This window comes from Pelecanus crispus, chromosome 1, assembly GCF_030463565.1.
Source record: "Pelecanus crispus isolate bPelCri1 chromosome 1, bPelCri1.pri, whole genome shotgun sequence".
Lineage (NCBI taxonomy): Eukaryota > Metazoa > Chordata > Aves > Pelecaniformes > Pelecanidae > Pelecanus > Pelecanus crispus.
Genome location: NC_134643.1, coordinates 33,438,315 through 33,465,624, shown reverse-complemented (window position 1 = coordinate 33,465,624; position 27,310 = coordinate 33,438,315). Strand labels below are relative to the sequence as shown.

The window sequence follows — 27,310 nt, the reverse complement described above, 5'->3', positions numbered from 1 at the left end:
TCCCAGTTTGAAAAGGCCATAGTAAACATTTAGATTTGACTAACAGTTGGGATCTGACTTTCATGTATTAACACACAGTTGGATCATTCAGTACTCTATCAAATAGGGAGACGGTCTCAGAACTTTAAAACTCTTATTTACAACACTATGAACATTAGAATAATATCAAGTTCTTGAAAAAGCATATAATTCTCCCAAATGTACACCTTCACTACAGGAAGGTAACACTGGGCATCTGCAGCATAAAAATGTAAATATAATAATTTTTTTACTGTGCTACTCTGTTTTTGCCATTTATTGTATATCTTTTTCTTTTTTTATATTTTAAATCTTTGCATTTTAAAAAATAACATACGTTTCCTACCATTTCATGGTCCACTAGGCTGATCTTAACATGGACTCCATCTCCAAACTCCTAAGTGTTATATTGCTACCTTAATAATAATAATAATAATCATAGTAATAATACTAAAGCAAAACCAATACATTACGCTGCTTCCCTGAAAGCTGACATTTCACTCCTAAAATCAGCAACAACGACCATAACGGAATTTTTCAACAGAATTGTTTTAAGAAAAGAATATGGTAAAACTCGTGTCAGTGAAGTACAGGTAAATTCCTTTAAGCTGAGCAAGCTACGCATGTCTCGGGTGTTCTGAACATCTTTAAAATAAAAAATTCCTTGTCACTGACTTTTATTTCAAGTCCTTCAAATTCTATCCAATAGCCTCAAGAAATATAGCTCTAAAAAAATGAAATGTTTTTGCTTTGACTGTCTCTCTAAAAACCAGTAATCCCAATAAATGATGATGGGGCCATTCAAAAATATGCGGTACACAAAACATATAGGATAGTACAGACAGACGTAGTACTCTTACATTTATCACATACAATCAACATTTCAATCTCTATTATATTTCACAATTTGTTATTCAAGTTAAAGCACCTACGTATGGTGATTTTACTTTCACTGTACAGCCTATGTTATTGGGTTTTAACACTGTAACTTGCCCCATTGGACCGAATCATGCAACTGTCACAGATCAGCATAAGTGTTTTATAAGGCATATTGGAACAAGTTAAAAATATTTCTTAGCCTTTCAAAAGTTGATTTACTTCATGAAGGAGTTCCTGGATGCCTCAGTCCTCTTAAAGTTCATAGGAAATCGGTAGGGTAATTTATTTTAAAGTGTAATTTATTTGGCTTAGGGTGGTGCCACAGGAGTCAAAAAGAGTCGTGGTCCTCATCTTCAAAGGGCATCCTTTGTGTTAGGCGGAGGACAAGGTAAATCCAGCTACATTCAGAATCCCGAGCAGGCGAGGACACCCAGGGTAGGCACCACCAGGACCAGGAGGAGAGTCGGTACTCCAGCAGTGGCACCTGCGCATCGAACAGATAACAACACGGTGTTGGTCTTACTTCAGTATTACTCATGGTGGGGGGGAACAACCCTGGATGCGAGCAAGAACGCAGGGTACGAAGGCTGCAAAACCAGCTGGCGTATCTCAGCACAGCCCCTACCTGTATGGACAATCTGAAACGGACAAAGAGACTTGCTACAGTACAGCGGAGGACTCGCCCTTTTGTTCTGCAAGAGCTGTTTATGCAGCGTGTTTATACAAGCAGCAAGGCCATTCCGAACACATCAGTGTATTTTGATTTGGCTGGTCCAACAAGCCAGGAGGTTATACCAGGAGGTAAAAGGTCAAAATAAATATTTAAACACGTGAAAACAAAATTAATGGAGTCTTTGAAATGTGATGAAGGAAAGAGACACCTTTGGAAATGTTAATGTTCATAAGAGCAGCAATAATCTGAGAGATGTCAAAGAGCCTGGTCCGTTTGTTTACCTGCCAGATTACAAAGTCCAGATGGCTGACTTCTAGCAGTGTGGCATTTACACATTTACATCTCTTGAAGTCACAAGGGTCTTTCTTAAACAAATATTTTAAGGCAAGAAGTATTAATTGACAGCTTACAAACTTTACATGACTTGCTCTGGCAAACAGGCATAAGAATTGCTATTATGTTAAATGGCTTGCGTTGCCATGGGCCAGCTCCCTGTTAAGAAGCACCAATATGAGAAAATGACCCAGCCAAACCGATACCGACTGTCAGCCTGCCTGTCAGCCTTGAAGATGGGACAAAGGAGCTGGAGAATGGTCTATTCTTTCATCGCATTGGGCTCGCCTAGGTCAGGATAGTAGCGTGTAGGCGGGCAGTGCGGGACCCAGCTGACTGCTCGTCTTGCTGTTGGACACAGGCTAAGGACAGAAGTGCTTGCAGCTGGTGGTGACAGTCCTGAGGAGCTGCTGGAGCCGACCCACTGGACAGCTCTCCAGCAAATGTTCTTCTGAATGAGGAAGAACCAGACTGAAAAGGTAATACGCGAACGAAACAGCACAGATTTCAGCAGGCAGCCCTGTTTTAGCTAACAACAGGCACAGTATGACAAATTTCAAGTATTCTTTCACAGAATTTAAAATCCCCAAAAAGCATTCACATTTTCTCATCAGACCCCTTGCAAGGACAAGTAAATCACATCATCTGGTCCAACACCATGCAGGCTCCTAGAAAGACAGATCTGTAGGTTTTATGTGTCTGCCACAGAAGTTTCTGCACCTTTCAGGATAAATGAAGAGCTTAATTCTTCATTTTGTGTCTATCTAAACCTCCTATTAATCAGGTGCTTTATTAATTATAAGTTAGCAAAACAAGATGCCGAGTGTGAAAAAAATGCTGGTTTGAAGTGAGAATTTGGCCAAATAAGTATTTGTAAGTTACCTTCAAGCATTCATTTCTCACCCACAATAATAAGGAATAAGTAAGGAGACTAGACAGAAATGAAACTGACTGATAACAAAAACCATTTTTTAGAAAATTTGTGGATTAAGTCCAAACCAGAAAACTCCAAAGTTGACCAGCTCATCGGTTAGCTGTGGATGTATGAAAGTGATTATATTTAGTCATTTGTGGTTCCTACATGAATAATTGCAGGGATTTTTTCTGATGGGGTTTTCACAATATGTCTCAATACATGGTGGGTTTGACTTCCTTCTGATCAGCATCTTCTCTGATGTACCATACATGTACTATCTGCAATTCCAAGATGAAAGCTTTGTCCCCCAAACAAGTCATGCCTAAGGATGCTTCTCCTCTTTGCAGAGTCATTTAATTGAGCCTTCAGATCTGCAGTTCCCCATGTTCATAGCACTATCTCCCCTCCTCATTTGGCTTTAAACAGCCCCACTCCAAACAACAGCAGTTTTCACGCAGTTGCTCGGAAAGCTAGTTGGGAGCATCTCTCAAACTAGAGTGCTTCATCTTCTTTCCTCACAACTGGCTTATTACAGTACTTCCCAACTAAATCCTGACCACTGGTACAGTGGGAACAATCATGTTCCACCAGATGTATAGTACACATGTATCATTGGAGAGAGCCGGGTCTAAAGACACCTTTCATCCAAGATCTCTCTCTCTAGAGGGGGTGTTAGAGGAGTGTGTGCCCTCCCCATCCCAGGAACAGAAGTGTGCTTATGAGGTGACCAAATACCACACGGCAGGATGTGCCTACAGCTTGTCATCTACCAAATCATTTAACAAAAAGTGGACCATAAGCCAGTAGCAAACAGAAGTCCTGACTTGTTTACAGCTGGCCTTTAGTAGTGAATTTAAGTGCTATTAGAAACGCAGATCTGAAAGGCAGTGTCTCCTGACCCATGGATGAAGCTCTATGTAGACCCCATCAGGGATGTATTCAGAAGACAGCCTCCAAGATGGAGACAACTATTTCCACTCCTGTTTCTACCACAGAAGGTGGAAACAAGTATTGTTACATGATCCTGGTTTCTCCATTGTCCCACCAGGGAGAAAGTCCACAGCGTCTGCCATGAAGCCAGAATTTTAGGGCTTTCCCCAATTTCAACCGTATTCCTCTCATTGTCCCCCTTCCTTCTAGCTCCACCACCCTACTCCTCCTGACTCTGGTCCTCACTCACATCAAGTCTTTCTGCTGCTCCACTCTCTTCCTTGCCCCCCATACTAAACACCACCCTTTTTCTCTTGCTTCTGATGCCCCAAAACTCTTCTTGGCTCCCATTTCCCATCCTTTCCCCTACTCCTGTCTGAAGTCAAGATTTCTTCCTAATTCCTTTCTGGTATCTAAGCACTTGGAAAACCAAGACAAGACACCTACCAATCCTTCATCAGCTCAATTCAGCTGTAAAAAGTACATTTCTATGAATAGTACGTTTTCCCATAGGAAGCACTATATCCACCTCAGTGAAAGATAAAATTAAGGAACATATTGGAAGATTGCTTTTGTAAGTATCCATAAACAGAGGAATTTTATGCTTAAGATGAACATGAATGTATGTTCAAACATATTCTTATATATAACACCCATACATTTTGGCAACTGTGAAAGTACAGGGGTATGTTTGTCTGTACTTTTTAGTGATTTATGAGACACATTAATCTTTTTTGTAATCTTTATCCCTAAATATCAGAGTAGTGGTTCTTAATGAATGAATAATAGCCATAGAAAAAAAAAAATCAAGATTTCATATTTAAGAATATCAGAATACAGAAAATGTATTCTGCCTTTGCCAGACCAGGATAATGCAGTTGGAAAGACACAACTAAACTCGTATTTTGAATGCTTCTAAATGATGAACAACTATGAGGAAATTTTTATTTGCATGTAACTATTCTACAAAGAGAAAGGCATAATAAATCTTCCCCTGAGATGTGCTCACTGGCTCCAGAATTAACAGTTAGCAATTCACCCCATTGCAGCAGTTCCTTACAAGGTTTAGGCACTGTTGCAGAGATATGTATAACAGCTCTCTGCAATGAAGCAAAACCTACCCTTAGACAGCACATTAACAGAACATTAGGAGGACAAATTCACATTAAACAGATCACCCCTTCTTTTTTCTTGCTGGATTACTGACCCACATGTCAGGAACCATACTTCAGTTGAAAACACCAGTCACTGGTGCATGACAGCCAGTACACTCCTGCAGCTCATGAATGGAAATTAATGTAAGTTTTGCCTGAGTACAGACTACAAGATTTACTTCTGTGCAGTAATGCAATTGTGATCTGCCAGTTTTAACAATCTTTAAAAACCAGAGAAATGCCAGATAAAGACTTAATGAATCTGTACAAATAAACATGTGGATGTAAATTAAAACAGAAGGATTATTAAGCTCCTTCTGAAGTCTGGCCAGGTATGAGCTGGATATATTTAGCACCTAAAGATTTATTCTCTTCTCAGTGTTACAATGTGATCTCTCCTCTCAACCAGCATCTTGTGTACCCAGTGTGCATGCAATTGCAAACTACAGTCATCAAAGTCAAGGCCAAAATCAAATCAGTATCACATGATACTGACCATCTACAGAAACATCTACTCAGAATGTAGCTTAAAATTGAATATAATTTGTATGAGATGCATGCTGTTGGCCTAACTTTTTTCCCTGCCTCCTGTTCTCAGCACCCTTTCTCACAAGTGGTTGTTTATCTGAGTAAATGAAGAGAACAACGGCTGGATGGGTTTTCTTCAGCAAGATCTTTACATATCACAGGAACTCCTGGTAACGTCCCACTAATCCACAGCTTTCTATTTGTATTTTAAATTCTGTGTTGCCATCTCAATCACATAAAGTCTAGAATGAAATATTTTATACTTCTGAATAGAGATCCTGGATTTTACTGACATCTTGAACAGTATGCAACATTTTTCCAATTATATTCAAAAGTAATGAAATCAATTTAATGCCTAAATGAAACAGGCATTAAAACAATTCAGACTTTGATATATTTCTCAAGTCTTTATAACAATTTGTTATTAAAAATACGTCATTATTTTCTTTACATGTTACTTATCTTTAAGATATGACATTTTTGGCCCTTGTCCCAACATCAGTATCTTTTTATACTGGATTGTAAAAAAAAAATTAGAGGCCTGTTTAGAAATCTTACTTTCATCAGATCGGTGAACCAGGAAATTAGTTACTGGTCATCTGTGAAGCTGTCATACGTGAATAACTTCTCTTTCTCAGTGGGAAAGTGTTTGCCCTGCCAACATACACAAACTTCCAGCTATTCGTCAGCTAATCATGAGCTGATCCTGTTGTGGCAAAACTCCTTCTCTGCTTTTGTTGTCAGGAAAGATTGTTGAAGAATTAATTTGTACTAAATGGCATCAGTTTTCTTAGTTTCCAGGTACTGAACATCAAGGGGGATGTCTATATGACTGTTCTAGTTTGAGGAGTGTGTTTTTAAATGAGTATCTCAGCTGTCCCCTTTATTGGGGTTCATTTTGCACTGTGGAGCTGTCTTGGATACCCTGCGCGGGACCAGATTAGAGGTAGTCCAAAGTAAAACCTGACATGATCATACGGTGTGGAGCTGGATCCTCAACGCTGCTGTTTCTCTCTATAGATCCACTCCTCTCATGTTGCACAAATTGTTCAGGTACATGCAGACTGGCTACATGAATGACACAGCTGCAACACATTTTTCATTACACAAGTTATCATACATTTAGTAAGAGTAAGGAAAAGAGAAAATTTTCTTACCAGGACTGGTATTTTATATAATTCATAAAGGATTTAAGTTTGTAATGTAAATTTTGTAACTTGTTAAGAAATTAGTCTGCCTTAGCGTCTGTTTTGCAAAATAAGTTTCTTTTTTTCTGAAAGAATGGCCAAACTCCTACCCGTTTTCCTGTAAATAATATTCTCCTTTTGGTCCAGGGCCCAAGACTCATCTTCCATCAGGACTGTCTGTTTTTATAGCTCCTTTTTATTTTAAGAAAGGTAAATTCAAAGCCTTCTTATATTCTGTTTCTCCTTGCTTCTAACTAAGCTCACCCACTTATCTGGGAAAAAATTGAGCCACCTGAAAAACAGGGATTTTTGCCTGCTCTGGTCGTTAGTTTTCTTTAGCATCTATCAGGCTTCAATAATATCTGTTTTTTGAGTGTTTTTGTATTTACCCAGGTAGAACAGAAAAGCAGGAAGGGAGAAAATGTATTTCTTCAGGTTAAACTAAACTGCATAAAATAAGTGGGTGGGTTTGTAGTTCTGTCAGCTGGGTTTTGAAATGAAATTCCACTTATCCCAGCTGGAAATATTGTTTTCATGAAACACTACTGCAAAAGAAATGGGTAGTATCAGCTGGCATGATTTAAATTCTGCTATCCCTATTCACGGTAAATGGAAAATAACTGAACTAATTAGAATATGCTTATCTTGCATCACTGGCATCATTGCTAAGTCATGGGTCCAACTTTCCCTTGTCTAGGAATACCTTTGCTTGGGCACGAGGAAATTTTCCTTTTGCCTGTGCCATAAACCTTTCAAGAAAGGTGCTATGGAGTAATTCACAACCCTGTGAATTACTGTTTTGCAGCAGAGTCGATGTATAGGATGGCAGTAATGCTGTTTGTGCATCTGCTCATGCTTTGTGCTGTGTTAAGGTTTGCTGTGCACCTATAGAACAGCTTTAAACCTATTGTAAGAAAAAGAGAGAGAACTTTAAAAACATATTTGAAGGGCTGCTGATGATCTGGGTGGTTTGTCTGCCCCACGATGTTAATTCCGTCTTCTCCTACTTGAAAATCCATGTGCCAGAACCAAGTAAACATTTTGTTTTGTTCTGGCAATGACACCTGGCATGTTGGCAGTGTCAGCAGGCAGCTGCAGGGGCTTCTTTGCCATTGACTCTGCCCCTGCTACAGACCTGGGCTGCCAAAATGAAAAGATGCCTTCGACTCTGAGGAAAATGAGATCATCTTCAGTCAGTGGTCTACTACTTAACTATCAATAAATGTAAATTATTTCTCAGCTACCTCTTCCCCTTCACATATATTACTGCTCATTACATATTCTTTTGCATGGAAAGTGAAGTAGAAGACAGCAGGTAATATTTTTTAAATGTATTCTCTTAAAGTAGTATACTCAACAAATAATAGCAAGAACAATCTATGGGGGTCCTTCTGTGACCCAGACAGCAGTTGTGGTTGTACTTCACACTTTTTTGAGTTTCAGGATTGCTTAGATGGCCTAAAGGCTTGTCATACCTCTCAGCACCTGTCCTGTCTCTCCAGTCGTGAGCAGTCACTCCAGACAAACTGGCTCACCAGCAGCACCAGGAGTACTGCCAGGCCAAGCAAGGCTGAATCATGTGCTCAGCTAGGACAAGGTGTTCACTGCCTGCTGAAGTGGCAGGAGGAGCTTGGAGCAAGTTTTGTCAGCTCACCCCTATAGAAAAGCTTATCTGTGATTACACTGATTGTCTGGCGTGGCAAAACACTTGGCCGTGAATGCTCCCACATAAATGTATTCTGCATTGCCTCAGAAATTATGGTCGATAGTCATTCAGAGGAATTTGATCATCCTCTGAGAGAGTCATTGACAGGTTTTTCCCCAAAAAGGGGTAATTTTTCAGGAAAAAAATGGGAGGCCAGAAGAGAAAGTTTCATTGTAACCCTGAAAAGAAGAAAAAGGACAGTTCTTCTTTTGGCTGGCTGGCATGTCTGGGGATTTCTGAGTGAGGAAACTGCTCCTCCTTTTTTAAGAAAATAGGGATTTGTGAATGTTTTTTACAAATAAATTCACCCCAAGTATACACCAGATGTGTCACTCCTTCTCACTTGCAAATAGTCCACATTTAAAGAACCGCATGGTACAATGGGTGAACAGTAGGAACTCTTCAGGTGCAAAATGGTGTTGAATTAATGGGAAAAATACTATAGTTTTGGAATTTCCGTGTTCTTGGGAACAAATGCAGCATGTACAAATACTGAGGTACGTTAAAAGCCTGTCTTAAAAATCATCACCTTTCAGCCTGGAAGCCTGGCTCGCATATCAGAAGATGAAGAAGGATGCCCTCAGCTTCTGCAGGAGCAGACGCGCCCAGTCTCAACGGGCTGGATGACAGTGCTTGCCTCATGGCAGGGACAGGCCACCGTCCCTCCGCCGCACACAATGAGACTTGCACAGCATGTACAGTACAGCGCAGGTCTCGCGCGCGTGAAACTGGCCACGTGCTACACAGTCTTCATGTACAGGTGAGCCCCATCACTGTGCAGTCCTTGAGAAAGAGGGAATTGAAGGGCAGCCTCCTTCCCTCTGCTCCCTGAGCACAGCAGCACAGCGAGCAGGGAGACAAACAGCAGGAACAGGACTCACCCAGGGCTGGAGAGCAACATGGCAAACACAGCAGAATCAACTAGTGGACTGGGAAGCAGCAAAGAAAATGTTAGCCAGCTCAGCTTAGATTTGGCCTTGCTATTCAGCAAGGCAGAACAAATCTTAAGTTGGGCATGAAAGTTACTGCAGAAAGGAAGAAAGCAAACAGTTGGCTTAGCATGTGCCTCCCCAGAGCAAAATAATGTAATTTTTACTGATAAGGATGTACTTTGAAGAATTGGGTATTGTTAAACCAGAAAGGTCAATATAATTTTCCAAGGTAGCTGGGTAGCAGGATCTCTGTAAAGAAGACAGATAGGAATAGGCAGGATAAAGCATCTTAGAGGGCTGCATAAACCAGAGAAAAGGTACACTGGTTAATACAGAACCTTTACTGGGAATGCTCCAATTTCCCCAGTTCCAAACAAAGGTAAAATAAAAGGAAAGATAGATGAAGGTAGAAACGAGCAAGAACACACAAAAAAACAAGAGCAGGGGGTTAGTGTAGAAATTATTCCTAGTTTGATAAATTTGTTGGCAACTCCATTTGGCTTTCTAACAAAGTAATTTTTGGATTGTGAGGACTTTGCAGGTACATCCAGAAAAAGCTATTAGTACCTCCAGCTAGGCACATCATTTTACATTTTAGTGTCCTGATACAGAGGTACTAACAGCCATTGTAACTGAGTGCAAACACTTCCTTTAAAGCCAGATAAAGCTTTTTACCTCTATACTGTGTAATGTCAGAAAAAGATTTGAACCAACCCATCACTGGGTTCTATTGTTATAGAAAATAATAACTTAGAAATTAATGAGATACTTGTTTTAGGGAGAGACAAAATCTTCTTATGTAGAGGTAAATGAGGGAAACTTTTTTTATAGATAATATCTAAATGAGCCAGCAGTGCCTAAACCCAGCCTAAACCCTAAATTTGTTCAGATGAGCAACTTATGCTGACACATTAAACTCTACATTTCACTTATTTCTGCTCTGCAGTATTAGAAAATAATGCTGTTACAGAATTTAAGCACAGAAAGGATCGTTATGTTTTTTAATACATATCCTGTATCATCTAACTATTGTCTTGCATACAATACAGTTTAAGTAGCCTTTTACTTAATTTCTCCTGTACTAAGCCCAGGCAGATGGATTTTTCTAAAACACACCTACTAAAATGGCTCGCAGCTTTGATTTAAAAACACAGGAGTTGAAAAGCAAAAAATCAAGCAGATTTTCATGCTTCTGGAGAAGAAATTTTAAAATTGTTCTTCTGTTAGAATTTCTCTCCTGATAAAGTCTACTTCAGCCACTCTATAGCTACAGCCACAAGTACCAAATTTGATACTCTGAAACATTCATATGAACTTAGATGAAGGATCCTTCTGACATTTCCTACTTTGACAGAAGTAATATTCCTCCTTCTCTTTCCACTGGCTTAATATAATTCTGTTGAACAGAAGACAGACCAGGTAGCACTCTTCCCATGTCTACTTCTAAGAACTCTGTTGTCAACTCTCCATCTATTATGTCTATGAACAGGCTTTAGAAATATGGTGAAAATAAAATATATGGTATTAAATCTTTAAAGGCAAGCAAATTTTGACATTGAAGTCCTTCAAGTATTCTGAAAAAGGCACAGAGAATTTCAGTATGTGATAAGATGTACTATTTAATGTATCTATGTAAAGAAGGGAAAAATACACACAAGTGTTTCCTATATGGTCACTGGCACTTAAAAGATGTTTGAGTTAGCAAATATGTGATTTTACCTGCTCTTTATATCTGTACTAACAAATAAATCTATTTATAGATGAATCCAGACCTGCCAAATAATCACAGTACAAACTGTGCTTGTAATGAAACTTTTATCATTTAACGTACTGTGAGTAGATCTGAAGTTCGGAAGTTATACAGTTTGCAGGAGCACAGAATGCCTGGTTGTACCTCTGGGGCTGTCTAGTCTGACCTCCCAATCATATCAGGACTGTCGCCAACACTGGATGTCATCAGCTGCAGCTTGCCTAGCTGAGTCACAGAAATCTCCAAAGATGAAAACTGCACAGCCTCTCTGGGCAACCTGCTCCAGTGCTGCACTACCCTCTGGGTGAAATTTTTCCTAATGTCCAACCTGAACCTCCCAAACTGCAATTTCTGGCCACTGCCCTGTATTATATCATCTGCCATTATCAAGACTTCAGATTTACGATCTTTGTAACCGCTCGTTATACAGTTCTGTACTTCTGTTAGATCACCCCTCTTCACCACACTAAACCTTGGTGTTTATTAAAGGAATTAGACTCTGTGATATTTCCTTAATACTAAACTAAGTATGTGCGGACCTTCCTTACTAGCAAAGAGTGTTTCTGAAGTCTCTTGGACCTTACCACTGAAGTAACTGGAAAACTATCACTGCTGCCTTTGTCAGAGAATCACTGGGTTTTGTCTCTCTTGAGAGAGGTTTCATCAAAAGGTGTGTTACAGCAGACGTCTAACCTAGGACTCCTGAATCACTCTCCTTGCTAAGAAGAAAAGGAGTCTGACTAGGTTAGGTGCATAAAACCGAGAGGCATGAGTACACCACCACTCCAAGGCACCCATAAAAAGTAAGATAGATTGTTAACTGTTGAACTGAAAAATTCCACAAGGATTTGAATAATGTAGTTCCATGGCTTGCTACTGAAAATGAAGACACATACGAAATGTCATGACTAGAAAGTATTCCCTTCTTCATTCCTTCACCCCTGTGATCACATCTGCAGTCCTGTCTAGATTATTAAGAGGAAAAAATTAATGAGATTAGTCTTCCAAAGATTACTTTAAATCATGCTAAACACTACTTGGCTGGCTTTGATTTCTCAAAGCAATTAAAAATACTGTATAAATATAGTTCGATAGTTAAGTATCCTACCAAGAGGTGAAAGCAAAATATGCATTTGTATTAAATTAAACCGTTATGCATCAAAGGGATTACACTATTAAAGCAAAATACTAATCTTGGCGTTCACTTTATGAGCTATGTGATTTTTTTTGTGATATTCTTTTATGCTATGTTGCTACATTTAAGCGTAAGAGAATTCAATAATTATCTTTTGGATTTTTTCCATCTTTTTCTAATGGTAAGAGTACAATGAATATAAAATACCAAGCATTTTGTTTCATAAAAGTGAAGGAGTACAGTGTTCCTGCATTGGTGTAATAAACCAACTGAAAGTACTTATATGATATATCTCAACAACTGGATAAATTAATGGAGAAGAACAGTTCACCCAAACTGAATTTGAACGTCAGACCTTTAATTCATTGATGAATTGATGGTCCTACTGAAAACAGTTGCAATCAAAGCCTTGCTTAAAAAAGGTATTTCTAACTGCACAGTGAACCAAAATTTATCTTTCTTCTTCTCCTTCAACATTTTAAGTCAGTCATTGTTTGGTGGGTAACATCCAAACTGCTGAAAACAGTAAAGAAAGTATTTAATGGTTTCAGAAGAACTAATCCTTTGCCCATCAATTAAATATGATTCAGGCATTTCATAGTACACTTTCCTGAAGCTGGGAGTACAGGGTCAGCTTTAGTGAGTCAGATCAAAGGCCTATCCAGCTCAGGATACACTCCAACTCAGGATCCAACAGCGGTCTGTAACAGATGCAGCGGAAAGGAAAGAAAAATCATGGCATGCAGAATATGACTTTCCTCTTATATTCTTTCCCACTTGTGTTGAAGTAGCTCCTGAGCTACTTTGTAGCTTCTGTTCAGTAGCTCCTGAGTCAAAGTCTGAATATAGGACACAGTTTTAAATCAGGGCTGACAGACCAAGCCTCTGTTTATAACTTTGTCCTGTACAACAGCCCATCACAGGAAGTTCCACAATTTAATTTTGTGCCATGCAAAAGAGTATTACTCTGATAGTTTTCAATCTGCTGCCTGCTAATTTTACTGAGTACCTTCATTCTCATAATGTGAAGAAAAGTGAATAATCTTTTCCTACTTACCTCTTCCTATCATTCATGACTACCTTACTAGCCATCCTTACTCTAGCTGAAGGCTCCTTGCCTCTCCTGCACGCTTCACCCAGAATTCACTCCACAGCTGTGGTACCCTCACTGATTTTCTCTATACTTTTATAGTATCTTTCTTTAGTATCCTTTAGTATCCTCAGTATCTTTACTTTCTGAGATCCAACAAGAACGTATGTTTTCCACAACAGTAACACCTTCCTATAGCATTCTTGCAAGCTTTGGGATAGCCAGCAATATCTCCAACATGTAACAAGTTAAAACATGTAACAAGGTATATGAAGTTGCTATTTTTGCTAATGTTTTAAAGGCACTGCAGAGTTCTCATGCCTTCATGTGACCGAGTAATAGCCCTCAGTAGGGATTTTGTAGGCAATTCCCAAGCTCACCCAGACAGACATGTAGCAACTCAGACTGAAGATGAAAGCAGGAGGAAGTTACACGGTCCTTTTCAAGACAGTGGCCACTTTTTCTGTTTTCTGATGTATGGCAACTATGGATTCCTGTCTTGTCAGTATTCTCTGATAATGAGTAACCTATCCTGCTCTTGTTTTGTGTGATATTGTTCTCTTAAACCTCTGTTGTGTTATAAATCCGTGTACACACACATACACTTTCTAGCTATAAAGCCTGTCAACCACCACTGCACAGCTTAGTTACGAGCCTTATGGCTAAAAATGAAATTTTGATGTATTCACACTTTGTGTGTATCCAGGCTTTCCCATATAAATAAACATAAATGACAAAATAAACGGCATTGGGATTATCATAGGATAATGCAGACTAAGAAAACATCAGTAGATATGAAAACATTTCTGCAGTCTGTCCTACTGTTGAGTTTGAATACCAGAAAAAGAGAAGAAACTGAAATGAAGGAGAATATGGCTTTTCAAGAAAATGCTTGTTCTAGCACTTAATATGTTGTAATGCATGGAATTGTGAAACCTTAGTTCTCGAAGTAAGGCTTGGAAGGAGGCAGTACCAATAAATCAGAACTCTGATGAAACTAAATGTGATGATGAAGGAAAATCAAGAGAAATACCAGAGAACCAAGTATGTTGTTCTAGGCAGATTTATGTGCCAGGTTAGAGGGTATTCTGAGTATTTTTGACTTAATTTTTGATCCATGAGACAACAGCCAAATGCATTGTGAAAGTTACAGTTCTTGTAGAGAAGAGCTCTTTTGGAAATGTATTTTCAGTTTAGTACTAGATTTTTGTTACATTCTCATCACAGGTGCATAATAAGTTCCAAGATCAGTAACAGTGAACTGTCATGCCAGTTAGAGGACTGTTTTCATCAGCATTCCTTATGATTTTTACCTGTGTCCTCCTCTTTTTTTATTACTACAACCATCTTTGCAACAGATGGACATTTTCAAATTATGATCAAAAGATGTTGATTATACCACATGAAAAGTGAATGATCACCTGACTTACTTGGTACTAATATGTGCAATAAATATTAATGTCCCCTTCAAATAATAATAAAAAAAGAAATTAAAATATAAAATAATTAAAATGTTTGTATGAGTTACTACGGGCAAAAATTTTGCATTTTCCTTTGAAAAGGCTATGCTTCAACGTAAATACTTTTTCAGGATCCTAAAACATGCCTCTGGCAAATGGAATTCTTATGTGTGTATATATATGTGCAGTGAACACAGAGAAGCTGTAATTTTGTTTTCTTGCTATAAGCATATACAATACATAAATTATTCTTTGTCTATGTCATTATTTAAACTGAGATATTAACCTGATTTCATACTTGAAGATGAAGGTGCATGGTACCTTCATTTTTTCACAATATTTTCCCAAATCAGAAGTTACCTTCTCCCCTGGATGAAATTTTAAAATTTGAAAGCTTGATTCTTTTTTTCCTTACTCTGGCATAAATTAATTGCACTGAGGCCAGTGCAGTTACACAAGTGAAGTGAGAAAAGAACAAGGCACCATATGGTTTTAGTTCCTACTGATTGCAAGATTCCTTTGATTACACTAATATTGGCATTATGACAAAGCACTGCAATCCAAAAAGCATGCAAAAGACAAAAAAAAAAAATCTCAGCCTTTAATATATTTCAAAGAAAACAGATAAGCCTGTTATTAGCCACTGAAACAGACTCCTTTGGTTAAACAAGTAGTTCCAACCTTCAGCTGGTTGTTGTATCTCAAGAATGAATTTTAAATGGCGTAGCTCATTAACTTACTATAATGGGCTTGAAAAATATCCCTAAACGCCTAACTGTACAACAGGTACTGGCCAATAAAATACAACAGTTCATGACTGTATTTTACACTGATTATAGCTGTATGCTGAAATGCAGCTCAGCATATATACAGTAAGTAATTTTATGATAAGTACTTATATTTCAAGATGTTCACTAAAAAGAAATGCATGTTAGATGGCTGTGTTTGGTAAACTTCCTTTATATTATTCTCAATTAAAACACTGTGTCCCGTAGGAAGCCAACTGGTTATATGAGAGCAAAGTTGCTGCAGGATGTTAGCCTCCCTCTTCAGCATGTGCCTGGGTTTTTCTGTGAGAAGGAAGAGGATGAGGAAAACATAAAAGATAGTTTCTCCCTCAGACAAGGGGTTGAGCTATAAATAACATATATTTCTAGTTTCTTTTACATTTGACTTTCAAACGTAACTTTTGTTAGTTAAAATGTGCCATATTTTTAATACTTAAGTTAAGAACTCAGGGCCAGTTAGTACAAGAACTAGATGTCCTTGTACTCAAACCTCATTCAGACCTAATTCAGCAAGTGCTAAGAATTGCTTAGGGTACACCTACAACAGCCTGACAACACAGTAGCTTAGCACAGCAACAGAAGCCACATAAATCAAGGAAATAGTTTGGGCTTTTGTGCCCAAAGCGTGCAATTCATATGCCTGAAATAAAGGCCAAAAGATGTCTTCTGGTGTCCTGTCTGGCCTCCAGTTGCTTGGTCCAGAAGACCTCAGGTCTCCTGTAGCTCACATCATGCCCGCCAGCATTGTGTGGATGTCCCTGCTAATCTGGGGCATCTCAAATGCTGCAGGCTTTGTTTAAGCTTCTGAATTACATCCTAGATGACAACTGATTATAATGGGAGCTTAGACACCTAACTCAGGTGAATTATGTAGATTACTTCGGATTTGATACCCAGTGAACAACAGGAAAACACCAGTCTGGAAGACGCATAGGTTTTCTAGACATTCCTCTCTCTTCGGTGCAGCCTTCCAGTTTGCTTAAGATTTGGTCATTCTTGGTCAGCATCCAGGCTATTCTGAACCCCTGCCCTAGTTGCTTAATTCTCCCCATTCACTTATGCAGGAAATTAATTTGTTTTGCGAACTCTGGAATCAGATGCCTAAAGGTCAAATAAGGCAATGGTCCCCTGAATTTGATAAGATGCCTTATGTTCTGCTTTAGCTATTGTTTACATCTCTCTGTAAATATCTAAGTTCCATTTTGGCCAGTCAATCACCAGAACACACATTCCTATCACACTAGGTCTTCTCTTCTTTGCAAGTCTCTGACAAAAATCATTACTTAAAAGCTTCTCACCATTCTATCACCCTTTTTGGGCAATTATTCTAATCCCTGTTGAATCACTGGAAAATTGCCTTAACAATAAAAATTAGCAGACATAATTTGCCATGTGTAGGTGTTAAAACTACACTTCATTCTGCTTGTTTGAAAAAGCATGGTTTGAGCCCAGAAATAGCCTGAAATGCTTGCACAATTCTCTATATACTGTGTGTTCCAAAGAGATTACCTTTTCTCTCCTTTTTGATCTCCTTTCCTAAACTTTATCTAGGCCACCAGAGGCACAGTCCCTCTCTGTCTAGCTGGGGTACAGTAGAAGTTGTGGCTGAAAACATGGTTGCAGTGTAGGAGACAGAGCAATACAAAACTCTACAACTAGCGTTTGTAGCATGCTAACTCCCAGGGGTGCTAAATCTGTATGGGCATGCTTGGGGCAGGCCCCACTGGCAAGACTGATCAGCTTGGGCTCAGCATTGTACTGACACGATGGTTCTGCTTCTAGTCTGGGAAGTAATCTATCTGCTGCTACCTAAAGGGTCTTTGCACCACACTGACGATAGATGATAATATATGTATGATAGATACAAAGATGACCTAAGACATGTCGTAAAGATAGCAGTTGCTTCAACTTTTTTGCAACTCATAAAATATGTTAAAAGCAATTCACCCAGAGTATGATAATATGCAATGTATTACAGCTTTTGTAAAGCGGTTGACTTAATACCCCAAGACATTCTCATAGAAAATGCTACACACAATTAACAGAGTGTATGCTAAATGGATTAAGAATTCAGGCACTGGCAGATTTCAAAACACAATTATTGAAGAATAATCATTGAATTTCTAGTGTAATTCCACAGTGAACAGTAATAGACTAAAAGCAATCCAATAATTTTCATCAAAACCAGAAGTAGACAGCTAAGGAACTCTGTACATGAACCAAAATGGCAAAGTAGTAAAGACTGATGATGACAACATATTCATACAGAAATCCGGACAGCATGGGAACTTAAGCCATTCAAACCAACAGTGCTTCGTCATAGCCACACGCAAAATTATACACTAAGGAAAAAAGAGACATGCCACACAGATCAGGATGGGACACTGTATCCTGGAAAGCAAGGACTCCAGGAAGGATTTAGAGCTGGTGTTGGACAAACAAGATGAATACCATTTTATAGCCCCGTGCAAGGAAATAAATGGCTAATGAAAGCCTTTCATAAATAATGCTGGGAGTAGTAAGTGTAAGAAAGCAAGACTATCTCTGCAGATAGCAGAGTTGAAACACTGCATATAGTTACAGTGTCTACGGTCCTAAAGGAATTCTCAGAAGTTGAAGAGGTGAGGAGAAGAGCTGTCAAAATTACTTAAGACCTGAAGAAAATGTTATCATGGAGAAATTCAAGGTGCTCAGTCTGTTTAGCATCTGATCAGTCACTTGAGTGATATATATATACATGTCTTAATGGGGAGAACATATCAGGCACAAAAAGACTCTTTAATCTAGACAAAGGCTATAAAAGGAAACAATGGCCAGACCCCAAAACCAGATAAATACAGATTAAAAATTAGGCAAAAAAAAATGTCAACAGTGCAGGTGATTAATCATGAGAACAAAGTATCCAGCAAATGATGGATCCTCTGCCTCTAGATTCCGTTCAATCAAGACTGGAATAGCTGCTTCATACAAACAAAAATGGTGATACCCATGAGTTCACACTAGGTAATATAAACTGTACATATTATTGAAAACCAGCAGATCAGAGATCCAGTCCTTTAGGAATGGGCAACTTCTCTCACAGTGTGCAGATAACATAGCACAGGCATCGTTTTTTTAAAAGACACAATAATGGTTTCACTGACTGTGTGACAAGCATACTGTCGAGATTTAATCCCTACTATTCCCCAAGTTCAGTTTTTAATTAAGAAGACCAGAACACAATGAAAGTCTTTAAATCATAATCTTGCAAAGACACTAACCAAGTTCTTGGTGTTTATTCATATGTTCTACTGCATACATTGTGTGCTAAGGCACTACTTAAATTACAAAACTAACAAGAGAGAGATGTGCAGACCATGTCTGAACTCATAGACAGAATCAATACCGAGTAGAAGCTGAATCAGCCTGATCCATGCAAGCTCCCTTCCCCTCTTTACCAATCATCCAGACCACTTGAAAGCTGAGCATGCTCCATTTCTCATTGCTTGGTCACCTGTATGTGTCACAGCTTTCCTTGTCTCCTGAAAAGTGGAACTCCCCTAGCAATTGGTCTGTGGACCACTGTGGACCACCTACTTTTCTCAGTTACTTTCTCTCCTCGGTGGCAGTTGACGAATAAGATACAGAGGCAACAGGTACTAGGAATTATAGGATATTTGCAGGCTGACATCTTGAGCCTGAGGTCTGCACCATGTAGTTATGCTTATAGGACACTACTAAAAGTGGTAGCCTAACTGGGGGCACCAGTAGAAACAGCCCGATTTTTGGAAGATTGGCAGCGCTTCCAGGATTGAGCTGGACTACTGCTGAAGTGCCCTGCGTGCATTATGAGTCTTCAGAAAGATTTTAAGATAAACCCTAATTCTCAGTGCAGTCACTCCTGAAGAGCTATCTCTCCAATTTTGGATGGGAATGGTGTGCCCATCTCTGGATAGTGTGCAAGAAGAAAATATTCAGTCCAAGATTTCCAAGGAGTGTGGGAAAGAAGAAAAGAAGCTATCTGCTCACCTGAAATTTTTATTTGAGCTACTTCTCCATCTCCTCCTTCACTGTGTGCTCGGACCTCAACAACGTATTCACCATCACTGGGGACTGGGACCTCTATTGTGTGCTTTCCAGTTGAAAACAACTTGCCTTCATGTTGTCCATCTGGTCTATACAGTACCTAGGAAAGTCATAGTAAATATAGTTATTGAAATGCTACATTTCCATGAAAACACAGTTACTTATATACAGTGTATATTAAAAAGTACTAGGTTTTAATTTATATATGAAGCCTATATATATAAAAACTTAGTGGCAGATACTACTTTTTCCATTTTTATGTAGGGTGAATCTAGACAGGTTGTTTCCTCATTGTTTTTCTGTTATAAAATTATGCCACTGTCTTGGTTTTGGCTGGGATGGAGTTAATTTTCTTCCTAGTAGCAGGCACAGTGCTGTGTTTTGGATTTAGTAGGAGAAGAATGTTGATAACACACTGATGTTTTAGTTGTTGCTAAGTACTGCTTATGCTAGGCAAGGACTTTTCAGCTTCCCATGCTCTGCCAGGTGCACAAGAAACTGGGAGGGGGCACAGCCAGGACAGCCGACCCAAACTGACCAAAGGGGTATTCTATACCACATGTCATGCTCAGTATATAAGCTGTGGGGAGTTGGCTGGGGGGCAGCGATCGCTGCTCAGGAACTGGCTGGGTATTGGTCAGCGGGTGGTGAGCAATTGTATTGTGCCCCACTTGCTTTGTATATTATTATTATTATTATAGTGTTATCACTACAACTACTACTATTTTACTTTATTTTGTTTTAATTATTAAACTGTTCTTATCTCAACCCAGGAGTTTTTCCCACTCTTACTGTTCCGATTCTCTCCCCCATCACATTGGGGTAGGGGGAGTGAGCGAGCATCTGCATGGTGCTTAGTTGCTGGCTGGGGTTAAAGCATGACAGCCACCTTTTGAAAAATAATTTCAGCCTCTACATTCAAAATAAGGAAATGATGGAAGATAATAATGCAGAGTGGCAAAGAGCATCAAATAAAAATCTCAGAACTCAGCTGGGTCTTCTGACATAAGATTTATTACCATTTTCATAAATTAAACAATTATTAATTTTATTATTAACTCTCAGTGCTGTTAAACTATTGCAAATTCGACAGTATATGTCTTGTGGGACCTTTAGAAAAGATCTCCACTCTTTCTGGAATCATCTCTATGAAACATTTTCAGCAATTCCCAGGAAGCAGTTCAACTCCTCAAGCAAAATTTGTACATGTAGAACATGATACTAATTTTCTTACTGCTAAGCAAGCAGCAAAGTTAAACAGGAATTAATTTTTGAAGCTTTCTATATGCCCTATAGTTAGTATATACACTTGCTCTAGTTATACAGTAATTGCGTCTAACGAGGTTAAGTGTCCCTTCCCTTCCCCTACCTTCCCAGACTTTAAAGAACTCATGTTCCAGGAACTGTAGCTTCTATGGAGATGGGAAAGGAAAGCTGGAACAGTCCATACTGGTATAAGGAAAAACTATTAAAGTGTACATTTTTTAAAGCATTATTTTTGGCCAATACACAATAAATGTAATCATATGGGAAATCAGGTTACTGCAGTCACTGATCTAAAGTTTCCCATAAAACGGCTCACTGCCCAAATGCATTTCAGTGCCCCAATGTTTTCTCGTCATATTGACTAAGCCCACTGCCTTTGCCCTAAGCCTACTGGATGTCTGTGATCTCTGAGCATGATACCTTCATCTTTAACACGCAACTACATTTAAGTCTAAGTAGGTACCAAAATTCAACACTGTCCATAAAATATACCTCATGTAGCATACACAAAGATAAAAAATATTTTCGTAGATCATACTTTGTATCCTTCAACTGCAGACTCATTTGACATTGCCTTCACATGATCCCAGGTGATGATGTACCTTGAACCAGATCTTACAGAACTGATAATTCTTGGACGTTGGCTTGGAGCTGAAAAGCAACATATGTACTGTGCACATAAATGAGATTTCATAAACATTCAATGTCATTTTTATTAAGACATGTAAAAACGTAAAAAAGGAACTTATGGCTGATCTTTATATGATCAAAGGATGGTCTCCTTCCTACAATGAACTGCTACAGCTCCAGCCAGGCAATTTTGTATGGCTTGTGCAGTGGCTGCTTTGTGGGTTTGCCTTTCTGTGTTGCCAGAATGGAAGTGGCCAATATTACCCTTCATGGTTGCTTCATTACCCACACATGGTTGCTGACCATGTGTGTTTGCTGGCATGCAACTATAACTATGTTCAGAACCTCCCAGAAATGTGGCTTAAGTCATATTTATTCACTGAGATTAAATATTTAATTAACCATTTAAAGGCACTTCTACAGCATTTAACTCAGTAGAAATCAAAGTACCCCCCTCCAGAAACCATTAATTATATTTCACACAAAAAGCTTATAAAAATGGAACCATCTTATTCAACACAAATGAACCCTGCAGTTCCAAGTTCCACAATACACTATTTACTGACAGAAGTCCTCAAATTAGTTCTATATATCTTTAGCCCATGTAAGTGTGTTTTAAATATACAAGATGTGTTTCTTAACTGAACATTTCTCAGCATATGTTAGTATTAGGTATCATCGTTAAGTCAGGAGCTATATTCAGAAACCTATTATGGCATGTCAATTCAAGGGTGTGATTCAGATCACCTGCTTTTCAAGGCTGCCTGATCCTGGTTCCCTCTACTGTTAATGAAAAAGGCAACTGGTCACATTTTAATAGTCAGAATATAATACTTATTGCTATTGATTAAACAGAAAGCCATGGTATAGCTGCCTAAGTAACAGCTGATCTGAATTGTTCATCACTTGGGATATCACGTCCAGCTCTGGGCCCCCCAGTACAAGAAAGACACTGGTAATCTGGAATGAGTTCAGCAAAGGGCCACCAACCTGGTGGGGAGCTGGAGCACTTGCCCTGTCAAGGGAGGGTGAGACATCTGGGCTTGTTCACCCTGGAGAAGAGACTGCTTTGGAGGGGGCCCAAGAGCCACCTGTCTGTTCTTATAGGGAGGTTATTAAGGTGGAGCCAGGCTCTTCAAAATGGTGCACAGCAGGAGGATGAGTGACAAAAGGCACAAACTTAATTAAAAGAGGCCCAGACTAGATGCTAGGAAACAGGGAGTGGACCAGGTTTCTCGGGGAGGGAGGTCGTGCAGTCTCTATCCCTGGAGGTTTTCAAGACCCAGCTGGATCAAGACTCTGAGCAACCCAGTCTCAGCTTGTAGCTAACCCTGCTTTGAGCAGAAGGTTGGACCTTACAAGTCCCTTCCAGCCTGAATTATTCTGTGAGCCTATAATCTGTGTCTCCTTACTATCTTTCGTAAGATATCTAAATTGTACATGGCAACAAAAGTGAGGAAGGAGAGCCTTGGTATAACTTTTCAGACCAAGAGCCAATACAACATAAAGGGAGACCATTGGGTATATGAATGAGAAGCCAAGTTTGAAGACATGATGGACATGATACAACACACAATAATGAAGCATGTGACATTATACATAACCTAATGCTCCATTTACTTACGTGCTTTCCTGGTAATAATATCGATGGTTCTACTGGGAGGTCCATAGCCTGCACTATTGAAGGCAGAAACATCTACATGGTAGCGAGTATTAGGCTTCAGGTTTTCCAGTTTGGTTGAATATTCTTGATTGCTCACTTGTACCCGCTGTGCAGCTGCTTCTTTATCATGAGAAGCCCAGTAACGAATCTGTAAGCAACAAATTGAATGATTACATTTAGCATATTTACTCAAAAAGAAAGTTTATAAAAAATTATATATGCTGGGTATTTCTATACTACATACTCTGGGTAGTAAGCGAGCTCAAAGAAATCTAACAGCAATAGCATGGAATTCCTTCTACAGGCTGTGATTTTAACCAAGTTGTACATAGACATAAAGAAACAGAAAAAAATTCAGATTTTATTATGAAACCTTTTCTCACAGTAGTTTAACTTCTTCTCAGCTAAGTCATTAGAAGTCTGGGAGATGGATAATGCCTTCAGAGAACATGACTATTTTCTTCTTGCTGTTTTGTTTGAGCATTTTACTCTGAACTTTGATATTGTCTTCCTACACTACAGTGTAGACTAAACTCTGCTAATGTTTTCGCAATATTTTTTTAAAAGTCTTACAAATTTAATCATTTTGTACTTCTATCTAGGGAATGAGAAGTATTCATTCATGTTATCTGTATGTGCAGGTTTAGATACATGTACTTAACCATTTTCTAAAGTTATTTGGCTAAATTTAATCAGATTTCATGGTACAATATGAAATTTGTCAAAGTAGATGAGAAAGAACCTGAAAAAGCTTGAACTATGGGAAAAGCATCAATGTAAGCTTGTAACATCTTAAAATCCAAAGTCAATTAACTGTATATAGAAATTCTGTGAGGCTTTTTTTCCAAGAAATTGCTCCATTCTACTTTAATTCATTACACATTACAAAGCACTAGTTTAAAAGAGAGTAATTCCTATGGAGTGATGGCATTCCATAGGTGTGTCACATACACAGAGTCCTATTCTGCATGGCCTTCTGAGATGCAAATGAGAGTAAAACACTGTCAGTCTCTGGGTTTTGCCTGCTTTATAACCATTTGCATAAGAATAAATTACTGCAGTAACCTGAAAGAGTGGAAAGCCATGCCCATTACATTTTGGTTTTAAGTGTTTTTACTCTCAGCGTTTCTGCTCAGCTTCTGCCTGTCTTCATAATGATTTTTGGGTATGCTACAGGAAGACCTTTTAAAATCTTTTTTAGCAAGAGGTTAATGTTCTTGGTAATTTCAGGCTCTAGGAAAAATCTTGCTTTGTAAGATTCGACCGGTGACATCAGGTATCCTGTTATTTTATCTTTTAAATAGCAACCACTTTAATCTTCTGTTCTGCTGACATTAGTTTTCCTTGGAAATTTCATTTAAGGAATAGGTTAGAAGAGCAGATAGCTTGTCAAGGTGTTAATATCACAGTTCTCTTTACAAATTATGGGCACAACCCTCACTTGGCAAGGCCTTATTTTCTCCTGTTCATGTTTATATTAAAATGCTTAATAAAAATATTTGTTTTACATCAGACCATGTACTGTGGCTGAATGAGGAGAGGTGCAGCAGAGGATTTCTCTTCACCTACTTCAAATGTCTTTGGACATGGTAACAGTCAATATCACTACACAGAGGTTACTCTAATTCAAATACTAAAGTCTCTTGTCAGAGTTTTTGCCTCAGTCTTGCCCACCAGTGTCAGAGGTTATTAATACTCTGGTGATTATAAATGTGACAATATCATAATGGCTTTTCTCACTCTTTCCTGGTGTAGAGAGAATCATATTGTATCTGCAGGCCAAACTGGCTCCCATTTTTAAATACAGCATGCATACTTGCCTTTCAGCAGGCACCAATGGGTAATTTTTAGTTATATAAATGTATGTCCTGCACAGTGTTTTAGAAATTTAATCCACTAGCATCCTAAACATCAGTTTACTGTAACTTAGGCACTCACACTCATGAAATTCCCACTTATCAAGGCGGCTATTTTACTGAGTCAACAGCCTTTGCCTCCAAATGAGTGTGGAATGTGCACCCAATCCATCCTGCAGGCTTCTCCAGCAAGGTGGTAACCTCCACTTGATGAATGGTTTCAAACTGGTGTGGATCTGAAACCATCACAGTCATTTCAGCTGAAGCTCTGATTATGATCTTCAAGTCAGATTTTTTAAAAACATGATTATAATTAACAAACTGTCGTAGATAAGCTGCTGTTGTTCAATGCAACCAGCTGTATACCATAAGCTGTTAACTATGAGTGGCTGACTCAAGTGTGAGAGGGCGTGTACATCAGGAGCCAGAGGACGTCATCTCTATCTCTGTCCCTAAGTTCAAACAAGCTTCTAGCCTGCAGCAAAGGGATCTCTGTGAAGTTCTAGGTGGCCAAAAGCTTCTTAGCTATGACAGGAGCAATGGTAGCTTTGTTGTTGATATTAACTGGCCATTGAAGACTAATTAATTCATTTTTAGTATGTTCTATTATGTTAATTAAGTATCTGCTTTACCCAAAGATGGCAAACATACTTTATGGGAAACTTTTGTTAATTATGGGGCATACGCTAGAAGCCTTTGAATACCTGTGACTTGCAAAACTTTCTACAATCCTACTAGTTCATTTGCACTACAGTGGTGCTAAGGGCATAATATAACAAGTAATATACAGCATCAAACAAGACAAGCGAGAACAATAAATGAAAATGTAAATTACTTCACTGAGAGCATATTACATTTCAGGCAGAAGCAATACAATTTAAAAATTAAATTAAATTAAAATCCCAAATACTATTGTTCTTGGCAGCAATGTTGTGGACTTAACTAATCCTATAGTGTGTAAGCTGTGTGTCACACACTCAGAATGTTCTTCTTTGCCTTTTCATTTAATAGTCATATCTACATATTTGGATCATTGTAACTACTCTTGGAAAAGAAAAGGTTTTAAATTACTCCCTTGAGAGCTAAGAAAAAGTACTGTCTGCTTTACACTATTCCTACATTTCTCTTCTCACTTATTATTTAAATAGTTTAGAAGTCTCTTGAAAGAACTTGGAAATTTCTTTCACTCTCTTGCCTCTGTGGAAGTGATACTAGAATTAACTGCCCCATTGCTTCAAGACACCACATTTTCCCACTTTGCTCAGTGGGCCCTCTCTCTTTTTATTAAAGAGCTTGGATAATAATCCCCGACAGCCTGCTTTTTCCTGGTGCTCTGCATTTACCTTGTTAGGGTAACCCATAGGTAATGAACCCCCACGGGACACAGGAGGGTATTTCACTCCAGCTCTAGAGTTTGTTGTAGGAGATAAGCCAGCAGTGATCTGTGGGAAGGGAATGCCTTAGCCATCATGAGTCAGTGCAGCCCTCCGTGCTGAAATCAGGGAAAAACACTCTCTTTCATGGTCCTCTCCTCTATTCAAATTTTAATATATTGAAATACATCAGAAGTTGTTACTGTAAGTATCATGAAACAACAGCTCTCATATTCATGAAAGTTTTACATAGGAGAGACATAAAAGAGATACTTTACTCATAGACAGAAAGAATGCTAATAGCATATTTCAGTAAACAAGAGACAATCGTGGCGAGTAGTGATAAATTTGCTTAATAAAATAAACATATATCTATTGCATAGAAGCAGCAGGAAATACAGATAGTGTCTTTGGTATTGCATGCACTGAAGAGCTGTGGCTTTTAGCAGGCTATTGCAAGAACTCATAAATCTTAAATTCTCTATATGGATGGAGATAGCTTTCATACTTTATCTCTTCTTTAAGTGTCAGCTGAGAATACTCCTCTGTAATGGCAAAATGCATCAGCTCACACTCATCGCCATGAGGGCAGTCATCCTGACAGTATGCATTAGTGTCAAGAAAGTCTGTCTCCTCCTGGTGTGAAAAGCATTGTGTCACAGGTGAAATACCTTCAGGTACTTTGCTCAGGGTACTCCTATCTCTCAAACTCTAGCATTTAAAAGGTCAATTATGCAATTTTTAGGTAATAATAAAGACCAAAATGAAACTGAGATGGTGCTCTGGTGAATGAGGGATTTTGCTAACTGGTGTCACAGCTGAGCAGAAATTAAAGAAATAAATATTGGAGTATTTCCTGATGCCTATAGAGGTAGAGCCTTCCAGACGTATTCATTGGAATTTTACAATGTAGTTGGAGTACTTCTTCCCCCACAACTTGTATTGTAACTTCACAAAAGCTATCTACAGCCTTGACCTT

General features: G+C 38.7%; 1 protein-coding gene across 1 annotated transcript in view; it reads right to left on the bottom strand.

Annotated features, from left to right (window-relative positions):
* Window positions 1-18,343: 18,343 nt before the first annotated feature.
* Window positions 18,344-27,310, bottom strand: part of CNTN1 (contactin 1) — an 81,929-nt gene continuing 72,962 nt past the window's right edge. The window contains exons 19-22 of the mRNA XM_075727868.1: window positions 23,064-23,250; window positions 21,348-21,460; window positions 19,487-19,643; window positions 18,344-18,435 (exon numbers count right to left, since the gene is read on the bottom strand). Of these exons, the coding sequence (XP_075583983.1) occupies window positions 18,344-18,435; window positions 19,487-19,643; window positions 21,348-21,460; window positions 23,064-23,250 (549 nt within the window). The remainder of the gene's footprint in view (window positions 18,436-19,486; window positions 19,644-21,347; window positions 21,461-23,063; window positions 23,251-27,310) is intronic.